Genomic DNA, 17,303 nt, shown 5'->3' with positions numbered 1-17,303 from the left:
TGAACCCCAAACACAACCTGGCAAAAGGCTCCGGAAAAGTTTGAGGGTGTCTCTTCCAAACCTGGATTTGCGGGGGAGGGGGATGGACATGCTAAATGTATGACTAATTTAAGGTCATGAACCACTTCATACATCCCTATTCTGGACTTTCTCTAAAGCCTCAGGCTAATTTTCCCAGTTCTGTTACAGGATATCCTTTAAATTGGGGATATGATGGACTAAACTGGACTCTTGCATACAAAGCAAGTTGTCCAACAATAACCCCTCCCCATGAAGTAAGCATTAAGCAAAGCAGAAGTAGATAACTCAGAAGAACTGTTGTACTAACGTATTTAAGTCTCAAAATGGAGAACCAGATAACAATCAAAGTTTAGCTGATGTCATCTAATTTTGTATGAGGAACTCGATGTCCAAATATGCTGCTTGCCTTATTATAACTGTATGAGACTGTTTCTGTCAAATAATACATTTTTCTATCCAATTTATTTCTATTTGCAAAATCAGTTTTTCCCTACCTCTTAGATGGCCATATTAAAACACATGTGCTTTAAGAAAGCTAAGAAATATATACCTTTAAATTCCATAAATGTGTCAAACATCATAATTTTCATTCTACCCAAGTTGTAACCATAAGATATTTAATGTACTCAAAACACCAAAAGATGTTTAGGCTTAATAAGAAAGTAACTATCCTTAATACTATTTCGTATAAATACTTATATTTGGGAAACAGCCTCCCAGGAGGAGACTGTCCGGGGCCCTGTCCGTCCAGGTCCAGCCTGACTGGCCTTCCCCCTCAGCTCCCACCCTCCCTCCTTGCCTGCTAGAAGCCTTGTGGCTGCGGCCTCCATTGTCGCCCACGAGGAGGGAGACAGCGACAGGTCTTTGCGGCCCACAGGTACACTCCCTCAATAATAACTTAACCGATGTGCCTTTGACCTGCTGTTAGAGTTGATGAAATTGTAAAAATAATACCTCTGTAAACATACATCAGAGCCTCTTGTGGCGCAGAGTGGTAAGGCAGCCGTCTGAAAGCTTTACCCATGAGGCTGGGAGTTTGATCCCAGCAGCCGGCTCAAGGATGACTCAGCCTTCCATCCTTCCGAGGTCGGTAAAATGAGTACCCAGCTTGCTGGGGGGTAAACGGTCATGACTGGGGAAGGCACTGGCAAACCACCCTGTATTGAGTCTGCCAAGAAAACGCTGGAGGGCGTCACCCCAAGGGTCAGATATGACTCGGTGCTTGCACAGGGGATACCTTTACCTTTACCTTTAAACATACATACACTAGTGAAAATTTGTCCCAGTCACTGATATTTCAAGCAAATCCTGATCAGCTGACCTGTGAGCCAAAATTAGCATTGCAATTAAAATTTTACTGATAAGATGCAACTGAAAAAAATGACAGTAGAAAACACCATTAATTTGCAGTTGACTTATGGTGACCCTGTACAGTTTTCAAGATAAAACGTAGTTTGCCATTGCCTGCTTCTGCATACTGACCCTGGACTTCCTCAGTTGTCTTTCAACTAAGTACTAATAAGGGCTGACCCTGCTTAGTTTCCAAAGTCTAATAAGATCAGGGTAATCTGGGTCATCCAGGTCAGAGTGATGAAAATATTACTTTTTCAAAATTAGACCTTACTTATCAAACAGTGCAGTCCTAAACAGAATTATACTTTTTATAAAGCCTACCAGACACAGAAAGGTGTAATCCTGTTTAAGATCTCACTGTAAAAGACTTCTGAAAGAACCAGATGATCTAGATTTCTGCTTACTACATCTAGGTATGTCACCTGGAAAACAAACATTTTTTTAATGGGAAATTCAGTATATGTGGTGCCAAAGCAAGCAAAGGAGATGGGAAATCCTCTCCCTGTGGTTTGAAATTCAAATTAAGGGATTTTTATACTGCTGACACTGAACTCCAAAACTCATATTTTCAGTTATGCCAAAGAGCTTTCTTGTACTGGCTCTGCTGACCTTTCACTCTGAATTTCAACATAGTTTAGCTCTTTAATTGTAAAAGCCTGAAGACCTCTGCTCCAAGACAGAGGCTTAAAATAGAGTAAACAGATGCTCCAGGAGTGTGGCTAGACCATGCTGTCACCAAGACACAAGATGAAACACTCAAGAGATTAGCTGGATTATTGTCTAGGACAAAAACAGGTCACTAGTCCAGCAGTTGTTTATGAACACTGCAACTCACCTCTACTGAGACGCTGTTTTTCTCCTGAAAGGATGCCAGGGCTATCTATGATGCTGATGCTCTTCAGAACCTGATTGGGTAACTGAGCACACATGAACCTACAAAGAGAAGAGAGAGAAATGGAGTATTTTAAGATCCCCCCCAGAACTCTGTTCATTAGGCAGGTGATGCCAAGTTCATTACAATTCTAGTTCTCTGCTCTACCATAAGTGTTTGGACTACAATCAGCATTATTGATGCCATTTTCACAATAACATTTGTTTTTCCTGTAACTAGCATCACTGTCAAATTCATAATTAATGTTCATTTTCATTATGCCTAATAAAAGTATTGCACTGAATCCTATGATCCATGGGCTCAAAGATCCCAAGACCTTCCCTCCCCCCAGAGTCATTCCTGGTCTCAGAAATATCCTGGGGTCAAACGACTCACATGCACCAATCGCTGCATGGATCAGGCAGCTGAACTAGGAAGCATTATTTAATATTATCTTAATGAGTCAACTAACCTAGTCAAATGATCAGCCCATCAAGTTTCTGTACCTTATTTTTGTTTCTGTCACAGAGCTCTCAAAACTCATTTAAAACTGACGGTTGTTTTTTTTTAACCCTTCTTTTCACTACCCAAAGGAGTCTCAAAGTGGCTTACAATCACCTTCCCTTTCCTCTCCCCACATCAAACATCCTGTGAGGTAGGTGAGGCTGAGAGCTCTGACAGAACTGCTCTGTGAAAACAGTTCCAAGAGGACTTACTAGCCCAGGGTCACCCAGCTGCCTGCATGTGGAAGAGTGGGGAATCAAACCTGGCTCTCCAGATAGGAGGCCGCTGCTCTTATTTATTTTATTTATTATATATATATATTTATATACCACCCTCCCCTTGTGGCTTAGGGCAGTTTATAGGGAATGTGAAAACCATACAATAGATATAATAATAATCAATAATAACAGTAATAGTGGCAATAAAAATAATATTACTAATAACTAAAAACTGAACTGTTAACTTATCAACTGCAACAAGTTGGATATTTGGCAGTTTACCACAGATTCCGAGAGGGTTTCTTCAGTAGCGGGAATTCTTTCACTGAGAGGGAGAGGTTGATTATCTCTTGCAGCTGTTTTAAGTAACCACAAGGGGGCAGGAGTCTAGTGGGCATGTGGTCAGCATTGCTGAAGTTAGCATCCTGTCCACTTCAGCCAGCGTGACTCATCTGAGGCCGTCCAATGTTCCCTCTAAAGGTGCCCAAGGGGCCTCTAGTAGGGTTGTGGGCTCCGGTGCACTTCGGCTGCTTTGATGAGCACTGAAGCCCGAAGCAGCCAGCACCGCGGCATGGAGGGGAGGGGTGGCGCTTGCAGCGCTGGCCGTCTTGGGCTTCGGTGGTCACCAAAGCGCGCCGAAGTGCATAACCCAAGCCTCTAGTTTGTATTCTGTGTCCAAGGTTGGTGGCAGGCCATGGCAGAGTTGAAATTTTATCCGTGAAGTAACTCGAATGTAGACCCAATGTATACGATTTAAAAATGACATTTTTCCCCACAAGACACATAAATAAAAATAACATGCAGTTCTTTAAACTCTATACATGGGTATGATTGGTCAGGAGGGTGAAAAATATATATTGCCTGCTAAATGATCAAGGCAGGGATAGTCAAACTGCAGCCCTCCAGATGTCCATGGACTACAATTCCCATGAGCCCCTGCCAGCATTTGCAAATGCTGGCAGGGGCTCATGGGAATTGTAGTCCATGGGCATCTGGAGGGCCGCAGTTTGACTACCCCTGGATCAAAGTATAATGAGAAAGTGCCAGTGTGAAATAAATTTGGTTGCCTACACGCATCAATGTGGAAACCAAAGTGCCTTAGTTCCACAAGATTCTATTAGATAATCATTATTTTAATGGCAAATGACAGCCGAGGTAAACTTGGCTTTATGCCAACTACATGCTTTCGTACACAATTGGGATTTAGCTACAATTATCCATGCCTTAGTGACAGCCAGATTAGATCACTGTAACATGCTTTAATTGAGGCTTCCTCTATAGATTGCTTGGAAGCTGCCTTTTCTGGAATGTGGTTGGTAGGATGCTAGGGACGACAACCTGCTAAAAGCATCTGACTACAATTCATCTGTACTAGCTCCCAGTTAAATTTCCAGGCTTAATTTAAATGGTGGTTTTAAACCCTAACCTCCATTGCTTATCCCATACACAGACACTTACATAACGTTCTTTGGGTTCCCCTTCTGTCTAAAGCAGCGGTCCGCAAGCTTCCGCTTGCTGCGGACTGCTGCGGCGTAGTGGGCGGAGAAGGCGGCCCAGGGGCCCGCACATGTGCGGCAGCCCCAGCGCAAATGCGCATGCGCGGACTGCCGCAAACACGCGTGCGCGGCAGACCGCGTATGCGCACTTGCGCCGCCACCATGCCAGCGGCCGCGGCTTCCCCTCCCGGCCCCTCCGGGCTGCGAGCAAATCGGCTGCTAAAGCAAGCTTCTCTTCCCTCCCCTCCCGAAGCGAGAAGCTTGCCGGGCTGCGAGCTAATCGGCCGCTTTGGCGGCGATTTGCTCGCGGCCTGGCAAGCTTCTCGCTTCGGGGGGGGAAGGAAGAAGGAGCCGCGGCCCGGCACCGAGGCCTTCGTGGCCCGGCGCCGGGCCGTGGCCCACGGGTTGGGGACCACTGGTCTAAAGTACGATGGTTACCACATGGGTCCTCTTCTATTGCAGCACCAAAGAATAATCTATTAATCTACCTTACCTCTTTAACTGCGGGCTTTTTACTAGAAATTTACAGTTGCATCCTGTGAAAAGTCACACCCTTCTGAATCCATTTATTTCAATGAGAAAGGTATAAGTAGTTTAGGATGGCACTGTGAAATATCCAAAAGGATTGTGAAATATTGTTGGTGCTGTCTGCAGTTATTTGTCTGATGTTCTTATCTGCTTTTCGTCTAATCTGTTTAATGCATCCTTATATTAGAGTCTGGGAAGACATCCCATGTATTGTTTTTGAGAGAAGGCAGAGAGGGAATTTAAAGTGACAGACCATACCTTGTTGATCGAAAAATTAAGGGATACCCTCCTCCTTCAAAGAAGCAAACTTACTTGGGCTTTAATGAAGTTAATTATTACACAGTAATATTGTTTACCCCATTTTTATAATTACTTCTGCTCTTCTGACCCAGTTTGTTTGTTACTTATAAACTGCTAAAACCTCAAGCAAGATTTCATTTAAAAATTGCACTTAAAAATATTTTAGGAGACTACCATTCATGTACACTCATATCACTTTTTGGGGGGGGGGGGGGAGTAAGACATCTGACATGAAATACTAACCCTTAGAAAACTCTATGTCAGGAGAAGACTGGTGCCTTTATTCCGGACAGACAAGGACACAATGTTTAACATTTTCCGGAAGTCAAGTGACATACTAGCAGTAGCAGGTTTTACAGGAAAAACAACAACTGTAGTCATATACGGAGATGGCACTGTGCTTTACAAAAGAGCTAACTGAAGGCACAGTCTGAGAATAATCAGAAAAAAGAGGGGGAAAACATTTTACAAGCAGTTTAGATATACAATATTTGTAGCCTGTAGCCTAGAACTGTTCATAAAACTTTAAAGAAATAGAAAGAAAGCTAAGACACAGTGGTAAAACATTGTCTCCATGACTGTACTAAAAACAAGCACAGCCATATCAGAATTAGCATTCTATAAGCTCTTTGCCGGCTGATAAACAGCCCCTTGGAACAAACATTGTTCCCAAAGGACATGATAAGAATTAACACAAGTTAGGCTCTGACATTTGTTCCTTGGCAAAAAAAACAAACCAACAAACAAGAATTAGTTAAATTGTAACATTAAACTGCCTCCTTAAAAACCTTTGAAAGGGGAATTTACTTCTGTTGGGCTGTTGGTGTTTATTATTTATTTATTTATTTATGCATGCATGCATGCATGCATACATATGGTCACATACACCAGGATATAAAAATTATTATTATTATATATAATAAAACATTAAGATTTTGAAACATGTTAGGAGGTACAGAGAATAAAACTAGTCGTTGTAACAAAAGTTAAAGGTGTTTGGTTTCTTTCTGGTGGGTCCAAATTGTGTAGGCACAAAATTTCACTGTCTGCAGAGAGACTTGAGGCTTACCACCCAGAAGAAGCTATTTGGTCCAATCTGCTGGTTTGCCATAACCTCCCTTCCAAAAGGGGACGGATAATTATTATTATTATTATTATTTAATTTCTAGACCGCCCTTCTCCCAATAGGTCTCAGGGCGGTTTACAACATAAATAGTTAAAACACAATAAAATCCCCATAAAAACCCCAATTAAAAGTTACATATAACATATCACATAACATATAGCGGCGGTGGTCACAATTCTGATCTTAGTTCAGCCTGGTGGAGAGAATAATGTTCAGAAGAGGGTGGCACCAGTACAATACATCTAACCATTATCTCGGTGTTAGAGATCTCAATATTGGAGGGGATCCTCTGATGGATTAGTGGGAGAGCTGCCCTGGCCTCAACCATATGCCTGGCGGAAGAGCTCCGTCTTACAGGCCCTGCGGAAAGCTGGTAGATCCTGCAGGGCCCTTAGCTCTTCTGGGAGCTCGTTCCACCAGGTCGGGGCCAGGACTGAAAAGGCCCTGGCCCGGGTCGAGGCCAGGCGAACATCCCGTGGGCCCGGGACAACCAGTAAATTCATACCCGCAGAGCCGAGTGCCCTGCGGGGGGCATAAGCAACCAAGCGGTCCCGCAGGTAGACGGGACCCAGGCCGCGTATAGCCTTAAAGGTCAATACCAATACCTTGAATCTGATTCGGAAACAGACTGGTAACCAGTGCAGATGACGAAGCACCGGCTGAATGTGGGCCCTCAAAGGTGTTCTAGTGAGTACCCTGGCAGCCGCATTTTGGACCAGCTGTAACTTCCGAGTCAAAGACAAGGGAAGGCCCGCGTAGAGCGAGTTACAGAAGTCTAATCTGGAAGTGACCGTTGCATGGATCACTGTGGCCAGGTGTTCCGAGGACAGGTAGGGCGCTAGTAGCCGGGCTTGGCGAAGATGGAAAAATGCCGTCCAAGCTACATTGGTGACCTGAGCCTCCATAGAGAGGGAGGCATCAAATGTCACTCCCAAATTCCTGGCAACTGGTGCAGGTGTTAATTGCACCCCATTCAGACATGGGAGGCGCGCTTCCTGGTCCTGCCCTCTTCTGCCCAGCCACAGGACCTCCGTCTTGGAGGGGTTGAGTTTCAGGCGACTCTGCCTGAGCCATCCAGCTACCGCTTCCAAACAGCTGGCAAATGTATCCGGGGTGGAGTCCGGTCGGCCGTCCATTAGGAAGTAGAGCTGGGCGTCATCCGCATATTGGTGGCAACCCAGCCCATAGCCCCGGACCAGCTGGGCTAGAGGGCGCATATAGATGTTAAATAATAAGCTTATTATAGGCTGTGGTGTACAGGGGGCAACGAAAGATGTGTTCCATAGATTCCACCTTCATTAGTGGACCGGCACAGTCTCTCTGGGGGGTTGGTGGTATGGACAAAGCATTTCTGTTTTATGAGCAGGGAGTCCAGTGTTTTCTTGGTGTTAATTCCCTGACTTCAGTCATAGGAACAGCTGTTTTACAGGTCCTCTGGAACTGTTAAAGATCCCAGAAGGCCCTGTTCTCACAGTCCCATCAGAGCTCCCTCAGCCTCACCTACCTCACAGGGTATCTGTTCTGGGAAGAGGAAGGAAGACATTTGTAAACCACTTTGAGTCTCCTTCTGGTAGTGGGGTATAAAAACCAACTATTCTTCTGCTTCTTTTGAGCTAGGGATCTTGAGCAAGTGCTGTTCATTTGATCTTGGTGCTCTTTGGGGGGTTTAGCAGAAGAGGTAGTCCTTTAGATACTGGGGTCCCAGAATGTTTAGGGTTTTAAAGGTTAGTACTAAGACCTTGAACCTGATCTGGTCTCCAATCTGGAGCTAGTGCAGCTGGGAGAACACTGGTGTAATGTGAGCTCTCCACTGAGTCCAAATAAGGACTTGTGCTACGGTGTTCTGGATCAGTTGGAGTTTCCGGATCAGCTTCAAGGGCAGCCCTGAGGCATTTATAACAATGAGGAGCAATCCTGGAAAACCCAAAGTTTACATAATATGTTGCTCCATCAACCTGCATATCATGCCGAAGCAAGGCCAAAACATTATAGGCAGTGAGAAAGAGAGGCTGGGCCACTTCGCTTTACAATAAATAAACACACACCTGAAAAGATGTGGGTGCTTTTTTTAAAAAAGCAGTGTTTTTAAGGGCACCTTTTCTGCTTTTTAAAATAAGGAACCTTTTGACAGATGTTATATTTAATGATGTTTTAATCTTGCTGATTTTAGCTGAGACTATATTTTATTCTTCCTTATGATATTTAATTATGGAGTATGTTTTAAACGGTAATTTTTACTGGAAAGTGCTTTGAATGATATGGAAATGAAGGTGTCTAATTATATTTTAAACAAAAACCTCTAATGTTTTCCTCGATCATTAAATGTTGGCGGAAGCAAGCAGCACATGATGAGCCTGCCAACTTGTCAAATCCTGAAGATGACCCGGTAACACATACACAACAAATGATCATAAGTAAAATGAATAGCAAATTATAGCTTATAGGACAATGGGAACATCTTGTTAGTAGCTGATGAATAAGTTCTAGGCTGAGTTGGTTTCTCCTCTTGAAGCAGGTATATAAACTTGGGTGTGGCTTGAGGTGCTTTTAGCTTTCGCTCACAGCCTGTGGCCCTGACTGAGCCATCCCAGAGTATTCAGGATCATCTCAGGATTTTGTTAATTTTTTTTTTCTGCATATGGAAATTCTGCCTCCTTAAACTGTTTATTGATTTAAATTGTATTTTGATCAACTGCAGTGGAACTAGGAACAGCAGATTTTAGGAAGGACTTCCATTTAAATATGTTTTTATAATCCTGAATTCCAGCAACACCAGACATAAGTAGATGACAGCAGGTAGAAGTGGAGAGAAATGCATAACTTACTTTATATTATTTAGTTATATGTCAATTATATTGTGTCAAGCAAGGAATTTGCAACCTTATAAAAATCAGGTGGTCATATTCTAAGATTAATAGGAGGCATATTGTTTAGATCAATTGTGAGCCTCACACTATACTATATTAGATTAATACTATATCTTTCTTTCCATTCTGTACTTCAAGGCTTATAATCAGGCAAGAGTTAAGTAGATACCCCCTCCCCCCAATGAGAACAATATTCTTCTGGCCTTATTTATAATTTTGCTAAAATATTTTTTCATTTCCTATTATGGAAAGGCAATCTCCTTGGACCTTTCCTTTTATATTGCATACCTTTTTAAGGGACAGTAGATTCCACTTAAATTGGCCTTACAAATGTAACTACATTATGTCAGTGTAAGGAAGTGATATGGTACACCGTTGTAATGGACCTGTTTAAAAATAAATTGAGCTTACAAAGACTACAAATAAAATTCAGCTCCCAAAGTCACAGAAAGACACTGCAAATGTGTAGTTTAGCCTTACCTATTCAAGAATGCATTGCCAAAACGACTAAGTTTCCGGAATGGCTTCTTTGGATCTACAACAAGAGCATTTCCAGGAGTGCTCCCTTCGGTATCTCCATACATCACAGCAATGAAAGAATCGGTTGTCGGCTCTGGACCAATCCTCATCCCTGGAAAATCCTGCTCTAACAGGTACCTGTGATAATATAAGAGAACAAAGTTCCAAAGATGAAACAAAACCAGTGAAAACACAGAAGGAAAGCCTATTTATCTAGCTATTATCTATGAAGCAGTTTAGGCCGAGACCCAACAACTGGCCTAATAATCTTCATAGTTAACTAAGAATTTGAATCTAGATCTGTCCAACACTCAAACTGTGCCACATTGGCAGAAACCTTTTAAAGATAAGTATGGAAGTGAATAACTGAGGGCCAGTGGCATCCATACGTCTGTACTGTGGACACTGCTGCCATTTCAAAACCTAATGAGACAATTTAAAAACAATGCAAGGGCCCTGTCAGCATCCCTCGTAGAGGTGAGGTGCTCTTGCCCTCCTCCCTTTCCAGTGCCAAACTACTGAACCCCACGCCAAACCACTGATAGCCACCATCTCTCTGCTTCTGTTTTTAAAATATCTATTTTAATTTACATTAATTCATTAATTTACAGACGTTATAGTTAAACCAGGAATTCCAGGTAATATGTGTACAGTTGCTCCATTTCAAAAAGGGAATGGTATAGCTGGAATCGGGGAAAACAAAATGATCAAGGGGTTGGAGTACCAAGTCTATGAAAAAGGCTAGATCATTTTGGGTTTGTTTAGATTTTTCTAAAACCTCTTTAATGCCCTACAGTTATCTTTCTAAAATTATGAATAGAGCAGTGGTGTAGTGGTTAAGAGTGGTGGCTTTTAATCTGAGGAACTGGGTTCTATTCCCTGCTCCTCCACATGCAGTCAGCTGGATGGCTTTGGGCATGTCACAACCCTGATAGTGCTGTTCTGACTGAGCAGTCCTGTCAGAGGTCCCTCAGCCTCACCTACCTCAAAGGGTGTTTGTTGTGGGGAGGAAGAGAAGGCAACTGTAAGCCGCTTTGAGACTCCTTTGAGAAGTGGAAAGCAGGGTATAAAAAACCAATTATTTCTAACCCACCTCACAGGGCGAAGGGCTCCGTCCTGCGGCGCCATGTGAAGCCATCCAGGGAGGCTTCTCCCGAGGGAGCCCCCGGCAGCCGCGCTGGGCGCAACTGCCGGGGGCTCCCTCGGGCGGCGGCCTGACGCAGCGAGAGCAAAAAGAGCAAAATCACTTTTGCTAAAATTATTATTTTATTTTTTTAATTCATTTGAGGGGACTAGTCAGAAGAAAATTAGAAAAAAGAAGCATCCACAAGTACTGGCAAAATAAATGTAAGTTAACAAGAATGTAAGCAAAACGGTAATTTCAGGACTAGATGGCCAGGAACATTCAGGACTAGATGGCCAGGACTAGATGGCCAGGAAGATATAACATTTCTTTTAAAATATTGGAACCAGGAAACCAGCTAGGGAGGCAGTTGGGCCTTTGGATGACAAAGGAATCAAAGGACTGTTTAGGGAACACGGGGAGATGACAGAGAAGTTGAATTAATTTAATTACTTTTTTATATCTGTTTTCATGGTAGAATATGCCCAAGCAATGTCTGTTGGGAACTGAAGTGACAAGAGATGAAGTTCTTAGGCAAAATGAAAACCAGGAAGTCTGCAGGTCCAGATGGCATATACCTGAGGGTTTGTAAGGAACTCAAATAAGAAACTGTTGATCTACTAGCAAGTACATGTAACACCACTAGAATTGTCCTCTGTGTTCAATGACTGGAAAATAGGAAATGTCACTCCAATATTTAAAAAGATGTTGGAGGAATTTAGTAAATTACAGGATAGTTAGCTTAACATCTGTTCCAGGTAAATTAGAGGAACTGTTATTAAAAAGAAAATTACTGAGCACACCAAAGACCAAAGTCTATTAAGGGAAAATCAACATGACTTCTGCGAAGAGAAGACCTGCCTCACCAACCTCATAGAGTTCAACATGGAGTTCAACAGCATAACGTGATGCACATTTGAACAAAAAAAAATCTGATTTTAGAGTTGTAGTAGAAAGTTCAATGAAAATGTTGATCCAATGTGCTGAAACAGTGTAGAAGAGAAAATCCATGCCAGGAAAGGGATTGAAAATAAAACTACCAATATTGCAATGCCTTTGTATAAAGCTATCGTGCAGCCTCATTTGGACCACTGTGTGAAGTTCTGGTAGCAATAACTCAAAAGGGACATTACAGAGCTGAACATAGGAAGGCAGCCAAGTGTGTGGGAGAGAATGGACAGAGGAAGTTTCCCTTCCCCTCTCCCAAAATATTACAACTAGGGAACACCCAATAAAATTGTTGGGAAATAGGTTCAGAGCAGACAATAGTAAATATTTCTTTACTCAATGAGATATTAAACTATAAAATTAATTTCCATGGGAAGAGGTTATAACCATGTACATAGGTATCTTTAAAAGGCTAGTTCAATCCATGAGGCAGCAAACCTCTAAATCAGTAGTCCCCAACCTTTTTATCACCGGGGACCGGTCAACACTTGACAATTTTACTGAGGCCCGGGGGGAGGGTACTCTTTTGCCGAGGGACGTCGCTGCTGACGCATGATCCCCTGCTCCACTTGCTTTCCTGCCGGCACCCCTGACTTCCCGCCACCCACTGGGGGGTGCTGCCAGAAGGAAGGAAGGAAGGAAGGAAGGAAGGAAGGAAGGAAGGAAGGAAGGAAGGAAGGAAGGAAGGAAGGAAGGAAGGAAACTCCATCTGGGCTTGGCTCCCCCCTCCTCTTCTGACCCTTCCTAACCTCATGTAGAACACTTTTCTGTTTCAATGGGGGGGGGGGGGAGACTGAGTTGAAATCGATCTGGATTCAGCAGGATCCACACCGGAAAAAAAACAAAGTTAGTGCAGAATTAGCCCAGGTATCCCTCACAATCCCCTGCTTCCTTCACTCCTTCCAACCCACAAACTTACATTGTATCATCGTATATTTATTTACTATATGTATGCCTTGCCTTTCTCTGCAATGGGAACTCAACGCAACTTACATTATTGTTTTCCATTTTATCATCACAAAAATCTCATAGTATATTAGACTGAGAGTGTGTTACCTTGCCCAAGGTCACTCATCAAGCTTCCATGTTAGACTGGAGATTTGAATCAGTAATTCCCAGGAACTAATCTGAAGCCCTCTATTATAACACACTGTGAGCAGAAGTAAGCAGTTGGTCCTTGCTGAGTCATGCAAGTCACATAGTAGCAAGTCACAGAGCAATTGCTGCTAGATCTGGTCTCATGAGTTCTCCCTCAAAGGTCAAAACAGCCCTGGGAATGGTCTCAACTAGCAATACCACCACAGACAGCATGGGTTTCTTAGAGCTGGATTTTTTTACTCTGCTTTTTACTACCTGAAGGAGTTTCAAAGCTGCTTACAATCACCTTCCCCTCCCCACAAACACACACCCAGTGAAGTAGGTGAGGCCAAGAGAGCTCTGAGAGCGCTCTGAGAGAATGGTGACTGGCCCAAGGTCACCCAGCTGACTGAATGTGGAGGAGTGGGGAAATCAAACTCAGGTCTCCAGATTAGAGGCTCTTAACCAATACAGGCACTATTTGTAATGTTTTAACCCTCCAGAGTATGTGTTTTAGATCAGCGGTCCCCAACCTTCTTGTAGTCGGGGACCGCCTCCGAGGGTGGGAGAGAGCCGGCGGCCCGGCCACAGCAGCTGCACGTAAACGTGCACGCGCAGTTGCCACGCATACACGTTTTCGCCTCTAGGTGGCGCTAAAGCGCATGCGCAAAACAGCCGTACGTGCGCGTTTTCGCCAGCAGGGGGCGCAAACACGCATGCGCGGCAGTTCCGCGCATGCGTGTTTGCGTCGCTGGCGTGCCAGTGGCCGCGCCTGCCTCTTCTCCCCCTCTCGCTGCGGGGGGAGGGGAAGCTAGGCGCGGCCGCTGGCGGCCTGATACCATGACCTTAACGGCCCGGTACCGGGCAGCGGCCCGGGGGTTGGAGACCTCTGTTTTAGATTTCAATTTTTTCTGCAAACCTAGAATTCTCAGGATTACAGAATGGTCTGCCTTGTCTGCTTATGCCTCCAATATCTGATTTAAATATTCACCTACAGATCTGGCAACCGTGAGAATAAGTTATATTAATGTTAACAACTTCCCTCTGACTTTATTTAGCCTTAGCTAAATAAATACAGGCAGACTAGAATATCAACTAAAGTAATCAGGATATTTTCTCCAAAAAGATGTATGAGCAAAAAAGGTGGAGAAAAAACAACTCCACACACAAAAGACAACCAAAAAGGTTGAGACAAAGACAAAGAAACCAAAATGTAGCTATGCACATACTGCTAATGTACAAAATATTACATATAAATTCTGCATTCAAAAGTGCTACAATACCATTTAAAAACCACAGTCCTAAGGTTCTGCAGCTGAGTACCCATCTTTAAGTATTAGCCTTATAAATAAAAGGGAAACAGAATCCTGGGTGGAGACAATCCAGGTCTTTCCGGCCCTGTCTGGGTTTGTCTGGCCCTGGAATGCGGGCCAATCTGGGCACCCAGCAAAGCTGGGCAACCCCAGATTGGGTCAGCCCCTAGAAGGCCAGACCCCTCCAGCCAGCTGTGCGTGACTTGCCTGCCTTCACACCCCACCCCTCACTGGCCGAAAAGCCTGAAGGACCTCTGCCTGCCTGCCTGGCCCTCCACGTGACGGCTGCCGTGCTGAGGTGCCGCAGCTGGAGGCAGTGGCCCTGCGATGGAAGCGGCAGCATCACTGAAAGAGGCCATGGCCAGCCACAGGCTCCCGCCTCCTGTGAGCCTCCCCACTGCAGAAGGCTGCACTGCTAAGGTGGCGGTGGTCCCACAGCAGTGGCCATTTTTGTAGCCTGCCTGGCACCTGAGGTGGGGCTCACTGCCATGGAGGGCTACACTGCTGAGCTAGCAGCAGTGGATTAGCGGCATGCAACAGGCTTTATGGCTAATCGTTATCCAGGGTTCCTCTATATATTTGTGAAACAATCTGGGGGTGGAATATGTCCGGCTGTCCAAGTTGTAATAAGGCCAATCAGGGTGCAGCCAGCAAAACTTGCTGCACCCTGATTGGCCTTGCCCCTGGAGCTCCCACCCTGTGTCCCTGGACTCTAGCCTCTTTGCTTTCAGACGCTCCTCAGTGCCTGGAGCCATCAGCAGGTAAGGGGAGAGGGCCATGGGCAAAGGGTCGTCATGGAGGGCCTGCTAACAAGGGCCTCTTGGCCTGCTGACTGCCTGCTAAGGAGCTCTGTCCCAGGCCTGCTAATGAGCTGGCCAGTCCCCGCCCACCTCACTTGATTCAGCTGTGAGCTGCAGCTCAAAGCCACCTTAAGTTGCCTGGCTGCGGACCAGGTGAAGGGACCCTAAAGATAAATGTCCAATCATATAAATAGATACAAATTATATTATATATATATTCATAGAATAGATAAAACAAATACAAAATCCATTTTGACTACAAGCCTTCCTCAGTAATAAAATTCTAGCTGAGAACTCCATAAATATAACAAAAATATACATAAAACTCATCATACACAGAATGGATCTTACATTGAGGTGCTTAGCTTGGAGCACAGAAAATTGGGCCCAAGTAGATCCATCATCATCATATGAAATATTGTACGTGTTGCATCTCAAAAATATTTATAACCACTTACTTTACAGATCTTTATATTAGGGTTAGGTACACATATGAAGAACCATAGGACTGTTGCTTTTAAATTATATTGTAGCACTTTTGGATGTATAAATTATATATGATATTTTGTATGTTAACACTATATGTGTAACTATATTTTAGTTTCTTTGTCTCAAAATGTTTTCCCCATTCTACTATTAGCAGAAGATTATGGATTTATGAGGCCAGCAGGAACTGAAGGAGTTGGGAGTTAACAGGAAACCAGTACTATACAGGAAAAGTATTTTAAGATAGCCTGGATCTTTCAGACAGACAAGTTCACACAACACACATCCTGTGGCTGTTAAAAAGCCGCTGTTTTTTTTTTACCCTTTCCAATGAATGGAACAAGGGTTTCACATTATTAAAAGCAGTGCTTGTAACCAAATTCTATCCATTCAGTTCACTGTTCCCAGTAAAAGAAGTGAATCTCACTGTGTTGTAAACATAGATTCAAGTGGATAGCCATGTTGGTCTCTAGTAGCACAACAAAATTTGAGTCTGATGGTACCTTTAAGACCAATAAAGACCAACGGCACCTTATTCAAAGTGTAAACTTTCATGTGCATGCACATGTCTAAGGAAGTGTGCATGCACATGAAAACTCATGCCTTGAATAAATCTTTGTTTGTTGTAAAGGTGCCATTGAACTCAATTTCTGTGGTCTTCTAACACTATATTTTGAGGATCCCTGGGATTTCTCATAACCTTATCAGGGGTTTCTCAGAAGGAAAAATCAGTGAAGGTAGACAAACTTTCCTAAATGAGGCCACCCTCTTGCTGTGCTGGTGTGTGAACTCTCCTCCTCTCCAGAAGGGAGAAACAGAATAACTATGAAGGCCAATAAGTCAGTCTAGTAAATCACCAGAAGGATTGCTTCCACTTACATAAGCCTCCTTGTGATGTGAGATCTATTACTGGTACCCTTATAACTGGGCTAGGTTAATTGGAACACGGGGTTTTTTCAGCTATGACCCAAAAACTGAGGCATCCTTTGCTCCAGAAGACTCATCTTATCCTTCTCAGGTTACAGGTAGGTTTTCCCAATCACTACCTATCTTAACCTTTTAACTGTAGATACTGAGATAGAACCTTCAACCTATCTTCTACATGCCAAGCAGATGCTATATCACTGAGCCACAGGAACATGGCCTTTCACAAATCTGTCAAAATCATCTTATTCCAGAGGGCACCTTTCATTTAATAATTCTATTTTAATTTTAACTGTAAAACAACCGTCCCCAACCCCCATTCTGGAGACCAGTACCGGTTCATGGATCAGTTGGTACAGGGCCGCGGCTCCTCCTCGTCCTCCTCCCCAGTTGTTGCCTCAGGGGCTGCCCTGCCACTCTGCTGCTGGCTCACCTTTGGTGCTCTCCAGCGGCCGCCATGGGCTCCCCCTCAGCATGGCACTGTGCAGCTGCTGCTGGCAGCGCCCCCCCAGCGGGCAGCGGTAAGTCAGGGGCGCTGGCGGGAAAGCAAGTGGAGCAGGGGCTCAGGCGGCAGCGGCAACGTCCCTCAGCAAAGGACTACCCCCCCCCCAGGCTTCAGTAAAATTATCAAACGTTGATTGGTCCCCGGTGATAAAAAGGTTGGGTACCACTGCTATAAACTATACTAAGAGCAATTTTAACAGTAGAAAAGTGGCATATACATTGTCTAAACTTAATCCCTCACATACACCACTAAAAACACCAACCCTATGCACCACAGAATCCTTTTTGGCACTCAGGGGTTCCTCTGACAGATATGCAAACATAG

General features: G+C 44.0%; 1 protein-coding gene across 1 annotated transcript in view; it reads right to left on the bottom strand.

The window, feature by feature from the left end:
• EHD4 (EH domain containing 4) overlaps positions 1-17,303 on the bottom strand; it is a 30,402-nt gene that overhangs the window by 9,147 nt on the left and 3,952 nt on the right. The window contains exons 2-3 of the mRNA XM_077322779.1: positions 9,765-9,941; positions 2,210-2,307 (exon numbers count right to left, since the gene is read on the bottom strand). Of these exons, the coding sequence (XP_077178894.1) occupies positions 2,210-2,307; positions 9,765-9,941 (275 nt within the window). The remainder of the gene's footprint in view (positions 1-2,209; positions 2,308-9,764; positions 9,942-17,303) is intronic.

Source organism: Paroedura picta, chromosome 2 (assembly GCF_049243985.1).
Source record: "Paroedura picta isolate Pp20150507F chromosome 2, Ppicta_v3.0, whole genome shotgun sequence".
Taxonomy (NCBI): Eukaryota; Metazoa; Chordata; class Lepidosauria; order Squamata; family Gekkonidae; genus Paroedura; species Paroedura picta.
The sequence above is the reverse complement of the archived record's forward strand: the minus strand, read 5'-3'. Positions and strand labels throughout refer to the sequence as shown.